The sequence below is a fragment of the Balearica regulorum genome, chromosome Z (genome assembly GCF_011004875.1).
Source record: "Balearica regulorum gibbericeps isolate bBalReg1 chromosome Z, bBalReg1.pri, whole genome shotgun sequence".
NCBI lineage: Eukaryota > Metazoa > Chordata > Aves > Gruiformes > Gruidae > Balearica > Balearica regulorum.
This window is the reverse complement of record NC_046220.1, coordinates 45,386,404-45,404,611: the sequence shown is the minus strand read 5'-3', so window position 1 is coordinate 45,404,611 and position 18,208 is coordinate 45,386,404. Positions and strand designations below refer to the sequence as shown.

General features: G+C 36.0%; 1 protein-coding gene across 2 annotated transcripts in view; it reads left to right on the top strand.

Moving 5' to 3' along the window:
- Positions 1-18,208, top strand: part of VPS13A (vacuolar protein sorting 13 homolog A) — a 109,446-nt gene that overhangs the window by 16,639 nt on the left and 74,599 nt on the right. For both annotated transcript variants that reach the window (XM_075740885.1, XM_075740887.1), the window contains exons 11-22: positions 295-422; positions 645-751; positions 1,410-1,581; positions 1,954-2,016; positions 5,559-5,694; positions 6,355-6,449; positions 7,255-7,397; positions 8,699-8,900; positions 8,990-9,104; positions 11,853-11,989; positions 15,062-15,194; positions 15,975-16,092. In XM_075740885.1, the coding sequence (XP_075597000.1) occupies positions 295-422; positions 645-751; positions 1,410-1,581; positions 1,954-2,016; positions 5,559-5,694; positions 6,355-6,449; positions 7,255-7,397; positions 8,699-8,900; positions 8,990-9,104; positions 11,853-11,989; positions 15,062-15,194; positions 15,975-16,092 (1,549 nt within the window). The remainder of the gene's footprint in view (positions 1-294; positions 423-644; positions 752-1,409; positions 1,582-1,953; positions 2,017-5,558; positions 5,695-6,354; positions 6,450-7,254; positions 7,398-8,698; positions 8,901-8,989; positions 9,105-11,852; positions 11,990-15,061; positions 15,195-15,974; positions 16,093-18,208) is intronic.

The following is an 18,208-nucleotide window of genomic DNA, read 5'->3' as shown; positions in this document are numbered from 1 at the left end:
TTGCCAATATAAACTATTAATTGAAACATCTGCCATGTAATACTGCATACAGGAAGTTTTGTAAAAATGTTCCACAAATACTTATTCCACAAATGTTGCCAGAATGAAACTGGAAATTCAGTATAGATTGTGTTATATTTTAAGCTGTGTTGATGAAGTCTTCATGTTTTGAAGTTTAGAATTTTTAGTTGAATAATCTGGTGTAACTTGAGCTGATAAGCGTTATGTATCATTTATGGCAGACTTAAATAATTGAAGTTATATCAACTTTTTGTATCAACTTCTGTTTTTTAGTATTCCGTCCAATTTCAGCTAGAGCCAAACTGCTTATGAATCCTCGCTCTGATGTTGACTTTTCATCACCGAAAATGGATTTAGGTGTAGATTTACAGGATATAACTGTTGAATTCAATAAGCCACAGGTATGAAGTCTTTTTCTGAAGTTATATGTAATGTGGTAAAGAAGTTAGTTTGCAAGAATAATGAGAAAAGCAGGCTGAAATTTTATAATAAACATACAGAATCAATTGACTAGTTAGTCTTGTTTTGTTTTTTTGTAAATTATATTCTTTTTAAAGGGAAGCTTGATTCACGTTGTTCTCAGATGATAATATTCAGTTTGATTTTTTTTTTTTTTTTTTTAGTACTTCAGTGTTATGGAGCTTCTTGAATCTATTGATATGATGACTCGAAATCTGCCATACAGGAAGTACAGACCTGATGTTCCATTGCACAACAATGCCAAGACATGGTAGGCAACCTCAGACTTTGAAAATAATTTGTTGGTTATTCATTTGAAATAATTACCAAGGGATTGTTTCTTATGTAAGGAGGTTAGAAGTCATTTCCTTCTGAAACAGTCTGTTTTTGTTTTTTCTTAAGCTAGTAGTAAAAAAACATTGGTGTGGACCTCAAACCAAATGTGAGAAAACAGTATTTGAAAGCCTGCATTTGCTTTCTTAAAGACCGTTATCAGAAACTTAAGTCTGATAGTATTTTAATATCCTAACTCTGCTTTAATGAAGGAGACCCCATTATGTGTTAGGTACTTTTACATGAACACAGCTATTACCTAAAAAGAGGCAAACCTTTTCAGCACAAATGGCAGAGATTTGATTTTTTTTCAGAAGATTCCTTACAAATGTTTTGATTATTCACACAGACACACATATATATTTGCGAGCACTTTTTGTACAAGATTACTTTTTAATTTTAGGAAATAACCACCTGTCAACTTTGTGTGGAAAAAAAAATTCTTAGGTTTCTCTACTGATCAGAAATGTGATATTAGACAAGGGATTTCACTTTTTCACAACTTGAAGTTGTATTTAGCGGGAGTCTGCATCGCTCTAGGTGTCTCTTCAATATACCGAAAGAAATGTAAGCTATACTTAATTTGTCTTTTTTAGGTGGAAATATGTTATTTATGGCATCCTTGAAGTAAATGTTCAACCTAAGCTCCAAATGTGGTCATGGGAACATATTCGGTACCATAGGAAACAAGTGAAGAGCTATAAAGAGATGTATAAAACAAAGATAACATCAAAAAAACCTAATGAAGAAATCTTAAAATTGTTGGAGGTTAGCCATTTTCCATTAAAGGCTTAAATATTGTTTATCTTGCTATTTTCTTAAACTTAAATCTTTACATGTTCCTAAGTCAGTAGTAAGTTAAAATAAAATTTTCAGTGGCCAGACTTGCGACTTCATCAGTACCTTTCTCTGTGAGTAGTATTAACAAATATATTAGACAATTTTTTTAAATTAGTAACTGCAGTGAAGGAAAACTTAAACTGATGTGCTTTTCTTTTCCGGGTTTATTTTAAGCTTTCAGCTTGAGCAGATAAACTTGGGTTGCACTGAAATAGGTGCTTGCTGTCATTTCCTATAAAACCGAGCCATGAAATCTAAGCAATTGAAATTGTCCAAAAATAATTCTCACCTCCTTTCTAGGAATTCGAAAAGGCCTTGGATATTTTTAACATCACTCTAGCAAGGCAACAAGCGGAAGTTGAGGTAAAATTTCATCATTTAAATGAGTCTAAGAATAACTGCAAGATGAGGTTGTGGAGATTTTAGGAGATGCATTTTAGTTCTGGTGACTGAATTGTGCGTCATATAGTCTTTCTACTTTGTTTGTTATAATAAGGCATAGTTACTTTCAGCTTGTAATTAAGCAAAAATTAAATAGCTCCATGTACTGCTTCTTCAAAATATTTGATCTGGGATAAATTTCTTTCCACTTTTGGTAAGGAAGATGCACTGTGGAAAATATGGTCAAAGGATAGTAGGATAAGTCAAGTTGGAAGCGATTATACCCAAATCTTCTGTGTGGGTTTTTTTTTTTCCTCCCCCCAACAGCCTAGCCTATTAGTTTATTCCTTTCTTTCCTGATACCCTATTATGTAGGAACACCTGTATGTATAGTATATTGACCTTTTGTTACTGTTGGCAAAAGTTATTTGGAACACAGTAAATGCAGAATACCTTTAAGTAGATAATTTTCACAAGACTTAAGTCATTAAGATAATGTGACTTGAATATTTACACTTAATTTGTTAGCCTTGTTTTTCCTAGGTTGATGTACTGCTTAGTTTTAATGTAGTGTCTGAGCATCATTCCAGGAGACTGAAGTGAAATCTATAGGTTTTCTGAAATCTGTGAAGGGGTCTTTCTCCATTAATAATGAATGTGACTAAAAAAAAGCAGAATATGAAGTTTAGAATCTGAAATAATGTATTGATAATTAAACTTCATGAACGTCAATCATTTCTTATGGCAGTGCTTGAGAGAAATTTTATTTTAATTTTTTTTGGTGGAGTATATTAAGTATGGTCTGAACTCAGTTGCTGCGGTGATAAATACGGTGCTTCTAAACCAAGACTCTAAACAGGAATCCATAAATGTGATTTTTCCTTCTAGTTGTCTGTATGTACATTCACATTTGGATGCTTATATGATCATTATTCAGAGTTTTACAGAACCAGAAGACACGTTCATATCCCTCCCCTTCAGTTGTTTGGCTGAATTGGAGTGCTTTTCACAAGAAGGGTTTCTCTTTGTTTGTTTTGTTTTAATTCTCATTTAATTTTGGCATGTTTTTATCTTGTGCTGTATAGTTCTTTCAGTTTCTTTTTCCTCCTGTTTTTTCCAAGGTGAAGGAGATCCCAAAGAATTTCCTGTCTAATTTTATTCTTCTTTTCTCCAGTGAGACCATGCTACTTGCAAAAGGTTATGTCATACTACATTCCTGACCATCTTCCAGTCCTGAGTTTTAAGACAGGTTTCTGTAGTGCTTAAAGTAGGTTGCAAGCAAATGAATTTTCATTTGTTTGGGCTTTAAGCCTTGCATTTGCAAAGTGTTAGAAAAGCATCTTGAAAGACCTGCTAGCTAAGTCTCTGAATTTATTTCCAAGTATTGAAAATCAGGTCACAACGATTCTAAACTTTGTTCTACCTCCATCTATCTGTCAGAATCTCTCTCTCTTGTTGTTACCAGGTCATATATCTGAAAAAGGTGTCAAAGGACTTGTAAGAGGCAAATCTGCTATTAGCTTGGTATTCTGACAGCCGTAAGTTTACTAGGAATGTAAAGGAACACCCCTTAGATGTGGGTTGAATAAAGCCAGATAAAGGACCTTACTGTTTGTTAAACTTTTTGTTCATTAAAAACATACCTTAGAGTTGAATTTCAAGGACTTCCTTTTCTCCAGACCTTGAAATCAAGCTCCCCAGAACTCACATTTGTGAACACAGTACCATCTGATCTTCTGGGAACTTTGTGGTAAGAACTTTATATTCCAAACCTTAGGCCACTTTTTAATCTTTATCACTAGTGCCCGAAATACCAAACACCAGCTTTAGTGAGCCAAGCATCAAGTCTCTGTATCAGATTGCTTGAGAAATTTTGTGCTTTCAATCTAGAGAAGACTTTATAGAAGATTCACCTAAATCACAACACAGGATGATGCTCTTGGTTCTCCCTTTCTTTTAGTCAAACACAGTGACTAAAACACAGTCATCAACAGTTCACCTTGATGAGTAATTTTTCCACAAACTATGACCGTATTCATTACTAAACCATTGTAAATGGAGAGCAAGGAAAGCTCAACAGGATTTGTTCAGGAAATTTCTTTAGTTCCCACACTGCACAAATGTTGTCTTCATCCTTGCGGAAGGATGAAGTTCCCCTCCCTTCTGTCTGTAGCCGTACTTACCTTGGACTCTGGTGCCAGCTGCTGCCTCAGACAAGTAGAGGATGATAGTTTTAAGCATCACTTATTCTCCATGGCAGTTGTCCTTCAACACCAACTCCTTGGTGTCCTAGAAACCTAATTTCAAGGTTTAACAGCCCTTTTTTCTGAGTCTCTGTCCATTCTTTCCTTGGACCGTTCGCTCTGTAACATCTGCTTGATAGCTTAGTATCCTTTATAAAGAGGACTTTGGAGGATTTTGTTCAAACTTTTTGAGGCCTTGTGCTGTTTAGCTCGCATTCTGCATCATCTCTTTGAGATGAATCAATAGTATCAGTTCAGAAGCCTTTATGTTTCTGTGGTGAGTCCTGCCTTCCATTGGCCTGTAGGTGGATAGATATGATAGGTCCCTAAAAAGTTCTGATTTATAGCCAACTGCTTTCCCTAATTGTGTTGCAGTGAGATCTTGGGGTTTTTGAATGCTGAGAAGGGATCCCTGTCTCACTCACTTTGGGTATCACATTCACTGGAGCACCTCTAAATTCAGGGCTTATCTGCAAGTGTTTATATCTTTTCAGATCATATTAGTCATGAAGATAAAGAATTAGTTTCTGTGGTCCACTATAGTTTTGAGAAGTTCTCTGTCTCTTAAATTGCCTGAAGGTCATTTGCCATCCCTTTTGCCAAACTTTCAGTGGTCAAGTCTGGATGAGGTTTGCACCTGCTGTGATGACCCAGTATTGGAATCATCACTGGCATCAGGCAGAACATCCCCTAGTTGTTGAAATAATGAATGTGGGAGAAGGAAGAGCTCCCTTACTGTTCTAGCTATATGTGTCAGATCCAGGAATAGTTTTCTTTATGCCTTAGAGTAAATATTCTACTACAACAGTGATGATTTTTTTTTAAAAAATTATTGCTTTGGAAATCTATCTTGAAATGAAAATTATAGGGATCATTTAAAATATCACCTGTGCTGGCTTACATATGTAAGTTGCTTACATACGTATTTTTAATTATTCCTTTTAAGTCCATTGTTGTAATGTAGAGCGCTATATAATATTGTGGATTTTTTTTTTTTTGGTGGTGAGAGCCAGGGAGAAAATCTGCTATATAAGAAATACGTATTAACTTAAAATCAGCTACCTTTTGCTTTCTCTTTTTGTTCATATTGGTAGTTGATTTTATGGAAGTGAGAATTGGTCTGACAATGCACTGTCACTAAAAAATAACATGTAGCCTTTTCAGTGATTATCTAATGATGTTTTGATGTATTAGAGCATGCCTTGGCCTTGTATTTTTCTTAGGAAATGAAGAAAGAAGCATGAATAAAATTACTTGTTTGAATATTTTTTTAAATTTCAGGCAACTAAGGCTGGATTAAAAATCTACAGACCAGGAGTAAAACAAGATGATGAAAATTCTGGTGGCTGGTTTAGTTGGATATGGAGCTGGTCAGGTGAAAAAAAGGATGAACAAAAACCAGAAGTAAAAGGTTCAAGTATGTTCATTTATGGGTATTTTTTTCTAGTATTAAAAATTACTTGTTAGAATAATAGGTCCCTAGCAATGGAACTTTGGGCTATCGGATTATTGATGTTTACATTTTCTCTTAGCCTTTTTTTGCTGATGAAGTTGTTAATTGCATATTACAGAAGTATCTTACAATTCCTTCCACAGTTGTGCTTTCTTCTGCCACAGTTTTCACATTTGTCTGTATAGTGTACTGTGTATGCGGGTTTGAAGAAAGAAAACAGTAGCTAGAAAACAGTAGCAGTTAATGGAATGTAAACGGTTTTACTTCCATTCTTTTTATAATTTGGCTATTTCATGCAATGCATTAGAGTTTGATTCACTTAAGTACAGGGCACCTAGTAAAGGTTGTGAAACACGGAAGGTAAACAAAAAAGACTGTTTCTATTGTTAGCAAGCTAGGAAATAGAGTAGGTTAGAATAAAAGTATAACTGCATTTTAAAGCATGTTTTAGGAGACTCAAAACTTTGCTTTTGAAACCTCAGTGTTTTTGCTTTTACTAGTTCAGGACAATGTTGACAGTATTTATTGTATGTTATACACCTACCAAGCACTGGAAAGAGTATAAGAGTATTTGCATTTTTCAGATACTGTATTGAGTTCAACTGATCTCTTGCAATGTGACAGGTCTTGAAGAGCTGATGACATGTGAAGAGAAGGCTAAACTTTATGCAGCAATTGGATACAGTGAAACAGCTGTGGATCCAACCCTTCCAAAATCAGTAAGTCATAACTGACTATGATACCAAACAATTGGTAGCTTTAGCTACTGATAAAAATCTAAAGATGATAGAAAATTACTTATTGAATTACTTGAAGCTCTGTCTCTATATTTGAATACTGTTCTGACGCTCTCTAATTAAGTTACTGCATGCTGGCATTGTGCAGGGCAGAGCATTCTTAGAGTTTCAAGAGAGTGGTTATAGAGCTTACTTTGGGTATTCTGAAAAAGTTCAGAATGAAATTGTGTTCACTCAAGCTAGAATAAAATCATATAAGTAGAGTGTTGTTGTTTAAGGTATGAAATGCTTCATATATCCTCTTACAGTATTCAGAAACTTTTTAAGAAAGTGCACTAAGTGATTTGCTGGAGTCTTAAATATGATTGATAGTACATGAGGTAGAGTAGGTGAGCATATAAGGAAAGAGGTGATTGAAGGACTGTGGTGGGGAATAGCATCATTTTTGAACCATTCAGAAATAGTTTGATAAGTCATCTTTATGTGAGATACCATGCATGGTACAATGGACTGCCTTCCCGCTCTATGTCAGAGGCCATTTATCTCAAAATGTGGTGTAGGGACGCCAAGGACCTGTGTTTGTAAGCATAGTCTACTCTTACTGTAACACTGCCTCTTTGTAGTAACCATTTGGGAATGACTTTTACATTAGCTATGATATAAGCTATTTATAGCACTAGAAAAATAGTATCAAACTGGTATTTGTGGTTTTCATCTCTTCATAAACTACATGGAAATGTACATTAACATGTTTTATAATCCGCTGTTGTTTTTCCTGCATATCTAGTATGAAGCCATGAAGTTCTCTGTGAAGTTATTAAGCATGTCTATATCAATAAGAGAAAACAAGCAAAGTCCTGAGCTGGTAGAATTCGCATTAACTGGCTTGAGTACAGTATTTACCCAACGACCAGGTGCACAAGCAATAAGGTGAACTTTCACTATCAGACTGGTTTTTTGCTTCTCATGAAATGTCAGTGCTAATGCTAAAGGGATTTTAAGGCTCTATTATGATGTTTAACTTCCATTTTTCACTGTCATTTCTTGTGCAGTTTGGGAGCAGAATCATCCTGCAGCTGATGAACAAAGTGAATGAATATTCTTTCCGTGATTTAAGTTCTCTCCATCTTCAGAAATTTGTGTGCCAACACAGATTTTCTCCTTTTTTTTTCTTTTTTTTTTTTCCCCCAGTTTAACTTTGTTACATACAAGCAATCCAGTTATTAACTTGTTTCTTGCTTTGAAAATTTACTTCTTTGAAAATTAATCTGGGCAAGGTGATCTTGTAACTGCTTGTGTGTAGGCATTTAACATGACTGAAAAGTTCTGGAGTTTTCAGTCGAGCTTTTAGATTTGGAGAAGAAAGCTGTAACTGATCATTTTTAGCTTGGTTTTGTTGCCTCACAGGAGATGATGAAAAGCAGTGATATAAAATATTTTATTTTCATTTTAAATGTAATGACTTAAAAATCTGGGGACAGTGGCCTTCCTGTTTTAAACCTTGTCCCCTCTACTTTGGGGTATATTAGTATAATCTATGTATGATATGAAGATACTGTTGATCTTGCAGCTTTTCTATTTGTTCCCCTGTGCATCTGTATGGCCCTAATAATGCTATCATACTGAGAAAAAGAAAGAAAATGCTAGATTTTTACAGTGAAACACCTCCCGTTGAATGTTGGGAGATAAAGATCTTCAACAGAGAGCTGTTAGAAGTGGACAGGGTATGGAAAAAAAAATAAACCCAACACCTAGAAAATACTTTCTCGGAGTAATGAGGCTATTAATCTTGTGCTCCTCTTGTGGTGTTGCTTTTATTTCTCTGCATTGAAACCCTTTCCTCTCTGCTGTATCTCTGTTCCCCTGTATGAACTGTACCGTCTAATTCCTGAGCTCATACTACAGAATTCCTGTTTGCATGTCTCTTCCCTGCCCTGACGCCTGTCCTCATGCAAAGTATATGAAGTGAATAACTTGGACCCCGTTTCTTATCTACTCAAGGGTGACTAATAGACACAAAAGATAATGAAATGGAAAACAGTTAACACATGGATATATGTGTTATATCCCTAGACTAAGCTATTTATATTTGAGGTAGAGTAGATATGTTGTTGTTGGTTTTTTCCTTTTTTTTTTTTCTCCTTTCAGATCATTCCTTATAGTCGTACCATCTAATTGTCCCTAGCCAAATGGATATTATGTCTGAACGTGCTATTTACTTTTCTTTACAGGTTTGAAACAGAAATTACCTCACTTGAAGTTACAGGCATGTCCCGAGAAAAGTGTACACCCTGTCTCCTATCTTCTCGAACGGTCTATTCGGACAGGAGTACCTCACTCTTAAGCATAATGTTTGAGACCAATCCTTTGGATGAGAAAGCAGATCAGAGGCTTAGAATAGAATCACAGCCGCTGGAAATAGTGTATGATGCGGTAAGTAAATATTTGAATAAGTTATATATCTTGAAAAATCTTACTTAATAGTAAATTTGTCGTGTATTATTTTTGCTTTATTTTAATAGATGACAATAAATAGCTTAGTGGATTTCTTCAGGCCTCCAAAAGATGTACATTTAGAGCAATTGACATCAGCAACTCTGATGAAGCTTGAAGAGTTCCGTGAAAAAACATCAACAGGCAAGTGCTGCAAGCTCAAGTCGCACACTGAGGCAAATTTTAGATTCTAAGAGTATGAAAATATTGTATCTCTCCATATGGAGATGCGTGGATCCAAGTCATAGCGTTCTAACACAACACCTAAATAAGTTGAATTCTTCACTGTCATTATAAAGCATTTGTTCTAGGTATTGCATAATTTTATGTCTGTATCTTTTTCAACTTCAACTTCTTTTCTAAAATATGCTCCAAGCCCTGAGGTTTCAGTATTTACTCTGTTGTACTCTGTGCAGAATTCAAAACAGTTTGTTAGTTCCAGTTTCTCTGGTTTGTTCATTTAAGTATCTAAATGGCCTTAATTGTTTCATAGACTTTAAAACCTGATACTGAGATATTGGTCTTCTAATGAAACTGCTAAATCCTTTACAGAGTTGTTGCTTTTCAGGACACTATATGCCTTTGCATATGTGTTTTCCACTTTATTCCTCGATGAATGTTGATTTTGATCTGGACTGACTTAGATCAAGTCATATAAACTATATTTGTCTGTCTTCCAGTTACTCAGCATTAAAGTCTTTCCTCTAGTTTTCATTTCATCTTAGCTTTTTATCTCTAGAGATCTTAGATTTTGGCACATGAATGAAAATGGTGAATACTTCTAAGACTAGCACAGAGATCTGGGGAATTAACTTGTTCCAGTAACGATGTCTGAGGCTTTCTAGATCAGAGGTGTGTCTAGTATGGTGTCATGTCTCTGGCTGTGAATGGGAGAGGATGCTAAGGGGAGATTTCATATGTAAATTCTTTAAAAAAAAAAAAAAAAAAAGAATATTTTTTTTAACCTCATTTAAATTTGTAACCTATTAATATTTAAATTTTGCATTTAAAAATCTGAATGTGCAGTGATAAGTGAGAGAAGTTACAGAAAACTCAGACATAATGTATATTTAATCGGTTGCTTTTATCAAGCTAGTGTCAGGACTGAAATCAGGCATCAATTATATTTCTGTTCGTTAGTTCATGCATTCTTCTTTGACTGAACTGTTTAATTAAGGACTAATGTCAGATTAACCAGTCAAAGTTAAGTGGATCAACTTGCTTGTCTCTCCTATCAGAAACTTCTCCAGCAATACTGTATATATTGATACCAGAGTTCATTCCCGAGATTAATTTGATAAAAATTTGCTTAGATTCAATATGCTTGGTTTTCTGCTCATTACTGAATACTCTGGTTCTGATCATGATTCATTTTTTTGTCGAAATACGACATCATGCTATGTGTGTATTATACTTTAAGCATAGCATTACTTTAGAGGTATATCTAATGACTCTTAGCTTCACAAGAATGATGACTTGCCCATAGTAATCTAAACACTTGTTCACAAATGAGAAGCCTGATGAAAATTTCTAAAAATATGCTGTGCATTGCTTGTAAAATTTAGACTGAAACTTACAAAATTACCAGGGGAAGATGGTATTTTAACATCTTTGTGGGCGACATGGACAGTGGGATTGAGTCCACCCTCAGCAAGCTTGCCGACAACACCAAGCTGTGTGGTGCAGTCAACATGCTGAAGGGAAGGGATGCCATCCAGAGGGACCTTGACAGGCTCAAGGGGTGAGCCCATGTGAACTGCATGAAGTTCAACAAGGCCGAGTACAAGGTCCTGCACATTGGTTGGGGCGATCCCAAGCACAACTACAGGGTGGGCAGAGAATGGTTTGAGAGCAGATTAAGCCCTGCAGAAAAGGACTTAGAGGTGTTGGTGGATGAAAAACTGGACGTGAGCCAACAATGTGCGCTCACAGCCCAGAAAGCCAACCGTGTCCTGGGCTGCATCAAGAGAGGCATGACCAGCAGGTCGAGGGAGGTGATCCTGCCGCTCTGCTCCGCTCTAGTGAGACCCCACCTGGAGTACTGCGTCCAGCTCCAGAGTCCTCTGTACAGGAAAGACATGGTACTGTTGGAGTGAGTCCAGAGGAGGCCACAAAGCTGATCAGAGGGCTGGAGCACCTCTCCTATGAGGACAGGCTGAGAGAGTCGGGCTTGTTCAGCCTGGAGAAGGGAGGACTCCAGGGAGACCTTATAGCAGCCTTCCAGTACCTGAAAGGGGACCTACAGGAAAGCTGGAGAGGAACCGTTTACAAGGGCATGGAGTGACAGGACAAGGGGTAATGGCTTTAAGCTGAAGGAGGGTCGATTTAGATTAGATGTAAGGAAGAAATTCCTCATTGGATATAGACAAGGTGTTGCAAATAGACAAGGTGTTATGGTTTTAAAGTAAAGGGGGGTAGATTTAGACTGGATATAAGGAGGAAATTTTTTACAATGAGGATGGTGAGGCACTGGAACAGGTTGCCCAGAGAGGTTGTGGATGCCCCATCCCTGGAAGCATTCAATTAAATTTCTGAATCCTCAGAGCACAAGGGGTTACCTCAGCAATTGCCAAGTTGCAGTACGCATTCCAGTTCTTCTCATTAAATCTCTGCTCAGCATGAAACTTTTTTGGATTTGCATATGTCATGTTACTGTCTCTACTTGTCCATTACCAGTGTTTGCTATCATAATTTCGTCTACTTGGTCCTTCTTTAAAGACTGCCTATAATTATTCGTTCAGAAGAAATCTGAAGAGCATCTGTACCTGTAATTAAATGTAGTTATCTAGCAACACAGCTCATTTAAAGTTAGGCTTGAATTTCTTTTTATAGCTTCTTTTAATTCCATAGCTTCTGTATTACTTTTTATTTACTAATTATATTATTTTTCAGGTTTGTTGTATGTTATTGAAACCCAGAAAGTTCTTGACCTCAAAATTAACCTCATGGCTTCATACATCATTGTTCCACAAAAAGGATTCTATGACTGTATGTCAAATTTACTACTTCTGGATCTTGGTAGTCTTAAGGTATGTATTTACCTAATGGAATAACTTACTGAAAATGATAGTTCAGCTTTTATGTGATTTCCAGTTTCTTAATATGTACTTTGTGGTACTGATTAAGTCAAAGTTCCTCTTGCAGTTTTATGTATTAGGTTTTTCTTTTAAACTGCTTTCCAGTCAAGACATAAATTATTGAACTGTTCTCAGTAGTTTCTTTGAACCCGAAAGAACTGTTAGAAAATAATCCTCCCCTGGAATGAAACTACTGTTGATAGTTTGAATGTTATGTCTAAGAACTTTTTTGCTTTGGAGTATCAAATAGTAAACTTTTTACTTACATGATTAAATGGTCATCTTATTTTTAATAGTACTATTATTCTTGTTATCAATCACCTTTTCGTCACTCAGTTTACTTTAAAATGAGAAAAGTAAACATATTGGCAATTTATAAAATAACTTGGATAAAACTGGAGATGTTTGAGATACTTCATGCAAGCGAAAAGTCAAAAAGGTGGTATAATGATGTATTTAAAATTATAATTTAGCACTATAAAATCATAGAAGAGACTGATCCTACATATCATTAGCAATCGTCTTACTCATTGGTGAACTTGTATTCATTCAGGACAGATGATCTTACATGTATACAGGCAATTTATTTTATTTTTAAACTTGTACTCTGGGTAAGAATGATTCTGCCACTTACTATCTGTTTAGACGACCTTATCTGCTTTTTTCATAAGAATTTGTTTGAAAGCTTAAGATCTTGCTGAAGTGAAGTAAGTTTTCTATGTCTCTGCCACAGACTGGCTTTCTTAGCATGTGGGTTTCAGTTAGAATCATAGAATAGTTTGGGTTGGAAGGGACCTTTAAAGGTCATCTTGTTCCAACCCCCCTGCTATGAGCAGGGACACCCTCCACTAGACCAGGTTGCCCAAAGCCCCATCCAGCCTGGCCTTGAACACTTCCAGGGAGGGGGCATCCACAGCTTCTCTGGGCAACTTGTTCCAGTATCTCACCACCCTCACAGTGAAGAATTTTTTTCCTTACATCTAATCTAAATCGACCCTCCTTCAGCTTAAAGCCATTACCCCTTGTCCTGTCACTCCATGCCCTTGTAAACGGTTCCTCTCCAGCTTTCCTGTAGGTCCCCTTTCAGGTACTGGAAGGCTGCTATAAGGTCTCCCTGGAGTCCTCCCTTCTCCAGGCTGAACAAGCCCGACTCTCTCAGCCTGTCCTCATAGGAGAGGTGCTCCAGCCCTCTGATCAGCTTTGTGGCCCTCCTCTGGACTCACTCCAACAGTACCATGTCTTTCCTGTACAGAGGACTCTGGAGCTGGACGCAGTACTCCAGGTGGGGTCTCACTAGAGCGGAGCAGAGCGGCAGGATCACCTCCCTCGACCTGCTGGTCATGCCTCTTTTGATGCAGCCCAGGACACGGTTGGCTTTCTGGGCTGTGAGCGCACATTGTTGGCTCACGTCCAGTTTTTCATCCACCAACACCTCTAAGTCCTTTTCTGCAGGGCTTAATCTGCTCTCAATCCCTTCATCCCCCAGCCTGTATTGATAGGAGGGATTGCTGTGACCCATGTGCAGGATCTTGCATTTGGGCTTGTTAAAAAATAATATATCAGGTGCTTCAGAAAGTGGAATTGTTGAAAACATTGCTGTGTAGATACTAAAAATAATTTGCATTTACAATCAGATCAGTTGTTTAAGTGACTAATAATTTTATCAGCTCTTTTGAATGCTTGCCATTTGTAGGCACTTTATAGACTTCAGTAATCAATCTGTATATTGGTTGGGTGCTTGAGACAGTCTCCTAGATCTAGTGGAGGGGGGGAATAGAACAGCCGCCTCCTCTACTCCACCCATGGGAAATTACTCTCAGCGTAATACATAGAAGAATACGTTTCAAAATCAGACTCCAGTCAATGTGTCAGATTTTTTCCTGAAATGGATGATTAATTTTCATAGTGAATGTGACTCTTGGATTGGTTCCTGTCCTTTCTTAGAAAGGAAGATGAAGGAACCGGGCAATACCAAAAGAGAAAAGTTAGATGCTTCTCAGCATATGATTGTTAATTCTGTATTTACTTTGTGTGAGATATGCTTAAGTGAGATGTAAGTAATTCGTTGAATGAGTATGTTTAATACAAAACAAATAGTCTCTTTTCCTCAGTTATATACTGGATAAGGTCAAGCCCCAAGACGGAAAAAGGCACATAAAATTAAAAATGTGTCTCAATGCAGATACATAAGTGGACTTAATTAAGGTTGCTTAGGCAATATTAATTTAGTAATTCTGAATTTTCAATCTGCAAGTTACTTTTTATGTTTAGTAGCACTGGAAAAAGAAATGCTGTGTCTTAGACACTAGTATTTAAACCTATTTCATGGTTTGGAATCTTATCTTAAATATTATCTGGATCTGACAAAACCAGATATGGATTCATTTAAGGATAAGGACAGCCACATTTCGTCAGAGTTGGACAGCAGATTGGGTACATGCAAATGTGAAATACCGAAGAAGTATGGGCATCCGAAAGCTGAGTTAAAGGGATGTTGACTGATATTAAAGGACATTAAACATTGATGATGAGCAGTCCAAACTCCCTTTTCCCTTTTACTCTGTTTGACTAATATGTAACAGGGTAATGCCACAACTAAATTCAACAGGATTCAAAAATAACTTTCATGTTTCTGAGGTGATCAATGCAGTAATATTTTTATATATAAGACCGCCGAACAGTTATTCTACTGATTACAAAGGGGTTGAGATTTTTACACTTTGGGGTATGACCCACTTATTAAAGGAAGTTATTCTATACAAAATATATTGTATAAGACTTCATAGATTTTAATTAATTTTTTATTTTATTTGCTTCAAGAAGTAGTAGAGTTTGATACTTGTTAATGTATTTATATAGGCTACTAATTTTAGTTCTCTCCTCTGCTGTGATATTTGTAAGACTCTATGCCCTTATAATGAGGACTTTAAATTTAATCTTTTGTTGTGGTAGGATCAAGTATTTGTAGAATTAGAGCTTTTAATATTTTTGAAGTTGACATGGTTTTTTGTGACTGTTTTTAAGATGAAAAGCAAAAGTCGTTCTGATTTATCAGAACTCAAAGTAGGACAAAGCACTATTGAAGATATAATGTCAAGAGCTTATGACAGTTTTGATATCCAGCTCAGCAGTATACAGTTACTGTACAGCAAGCATGGTAAGTATTCATGAAAGTAATCTTTATATGAGTAAAAATATTTTGGCGGTTGGTACGCTTTTTGTGGTTTTAACTGAAGCAATGGAGAATCTTTGGAACATACTTCTTTAAACTCATGTTCTAAACTCAGTCCTATGAACATGTTACGAATTTCTAAAGTATACCTTTAGGCCTTAGATTCCCACCTTAGTTTTTGCTAAATAAACTTAGAAATAATTCCTTATTTTTGAATATGTCTTAATTTATTGCATAATAAATATGAGTGTAATTTATTTATGGTGTTTTCCTTCAGTGCCTTTTCCTTGCTTCCCTCCAAATTTAAAGTAGAATCCACCTATAGTTGTAGGCTTGATGATTTTGTGAGGGTAAAGAAAGGATCAGAATCCCTTATTGAAGGAAACTTAAAAGTTTGGGAACTAACAATAGAGAAAGAGTCAGAACCAGAGCAGTCTTAAGCATTTATTTCTTAACCCTCTGCTTCCAGAGGGGAATACAGAGCCTAAACTCCCAGTACCATCCATGTTAAGAACTGTTAAGAACATGTTAAGAACTCCGCAGCATGGGTTGGGTAGGTGTTTAGATGTGAACAGTAGAAATTATTAAGTAGTCTTCTATGTCTGAAGTTCAGATCTTGTATAATATATGTATATTGATAGACCTGTAAAAGAGATCGCGTTACCTGAATTTTAGCAATATATGTACTAATTAATATCAGATACTTCTGTGATATATGTAATGATGTTTCAATGTTTAAAGTGTAGGTTTTCTTTGCTCTTCTAGATGAGAACTGGCAAGAAGCTCGGAAGCTGAAATACTCATCTCAACATATCTTGCAGCCCTTGGATGTAAAGGTGGAATTTAGCAGGGCTATGGTTGTTACAGATGCAAGAATGCCCAAGTATGTGGTTTCTTCCTATTTTGAAATTTTATGGAAAATGACTTTTTTTTAGGGGAAATAAAATCAAGGATCTAATTGTACTTGCGCTATTTTACATCAGCCATGTGTGAATCCTGGAAAAAAATACCTTCATCAAGAAAAATAGACAATAAACTCAAGAAGTTTCCAGATACTGATGAGGTGATAGAATGTTAGTGTTATAAAATAAGTATGTATGATACATTTCAAGATTTTTATTAATGATATTAATACCTGTTCTAATTAGGTCTTTCTAATAGCTACATTTCAGTTCTTGTTGAAAATTCTGAGGAGCAAAAAATCTGAACTTAGAAAAATCTCTTTTATAAATGTCACAAAAGCATTCTGAAAAGTAATGTACTGTCATACTCCCTGTCTTTCACTGAGGTTATTCATCTTGTTACTTACTAGATGTCACTTCTCAGGGAAACAGCTCTTAATACATTGAGTTTGCACTTAGGCCTATTTAGCAAAAAAACTATTGGTTATGGAAATTCTACTCAATCAGAAGATAATGTATGTTAGTGTTAACAATGAAACATTGATGCTAGAGATCACTAAGTGAAATGGCAAAAATTAACTTTGCATATATTTTGGAAAGCATATCTCCAATAATGTCTGATAAGGACACTACTACCTAAAAAAATCTGATCAGTTTTGAAGTACTTGCAGTTTAGCACATTAATGCATTAGAAGATAATTTGATTTATTAAGTTGTTAATAAGAATCATATTCTTCTGCTATGACAAGCTAGCATATGCTTATTTCATTCTTAACACTGTTGGAAATTCAGATTTTAGCTAGGCGCTTTAGAAAATTAATGGCATAAAAATAGACCTAGACTGTTGTAGGAAATTGTTTAACACAATCAGCACAATCAAGAGGCTGTTTCTGAAATAAAAATTACAAATAATCTAGGATTTGCTTAGAGAGAAAGAAACCTTAAAATTAGTGTATCTTACCAGTGTTGTGTATTGTGAACACAGATCAATGATTGCACGGTGTAATGGTGCCACCTTCTGGAAAGCTAGGAGGTCAGATTCTGAATTTTGATGCTTTACAAAACATCTTATTCTTTCCCTCCTTACTTTTTCTCTGTTTGATGGAGAAGATGAGATAAGGGAAATACAACTCACAGGAATCTGTCTTTTTATGTCAGAAAGTCCAGGGAGGGAAAATGAGATTTAATTTCTGTGGTCATATAACAGAATGTCGTTTTAATGTAGTTTTGTAATCAACGTGTCTCCAAGTTATGCTAGTATAACGTGGATAAAGGAGTGTCTGCTCTTAATGACAATACCCGTTGTGATGTTGTAGTACTACCTGTCTGTCTTGACTACCAAGTGTGCTTCTCCTTTTGGCAGTTTATGTGTCTACACTGATTCTGGGAAATTCTTCCCTAAAGGATATTATTTCTGTGTTCTGAATTCTCATATAGTTACTTACTTGACAGTAAATAGTTTCTGCTAGTGTCCAGAAATCAGCAAATTTTTCTTCCACTGAGATAGTAATATTTCTTGGAGATCAGCTGCTGCTTCTTTCTGAGTGCCTGCACTGTCTACAACTGTAATGAATGACACAGACAGCAGTTTGGTATTACATAAGTGTACACCACAGTGAGTTACTAATCATAACTAATACTTTAACCTGCGCCAAGAGCAAGTAACCATTTTGAATCTAGCATGTTGATACCGTAACTCAACAACAGCTGAATTTGTTAATTTTGTGTTTGGTTCAGTCTCCAAATGCTTCCAGGATGTATTCTGCAGATGATATTATAATACTGTAGAGTCATCTACTAGTCTTGAAATGACTGGTACAGCAGCTTTTTACCTGATGTTGGAACTTTGACTTTTCTTTAAGGGCTTGCTGCTTTTCATTCTTGCTTTGAGCTCTTTAATGAAGTCTGAAAATCATGAACTTCTGTATCGTATACATCTGGTTAGGGTGGTATTGTGATTTATTACATGTATTTAAATTAAATATACAAAGAAGAGGGAACAATTTCTCATTGTAAGGAAAACATGCTTTAGCGAAATCAGAAATAATTATTAGTAGAATTTGCAGTCCTGATCCACAAGACATTGTATCAAATGGA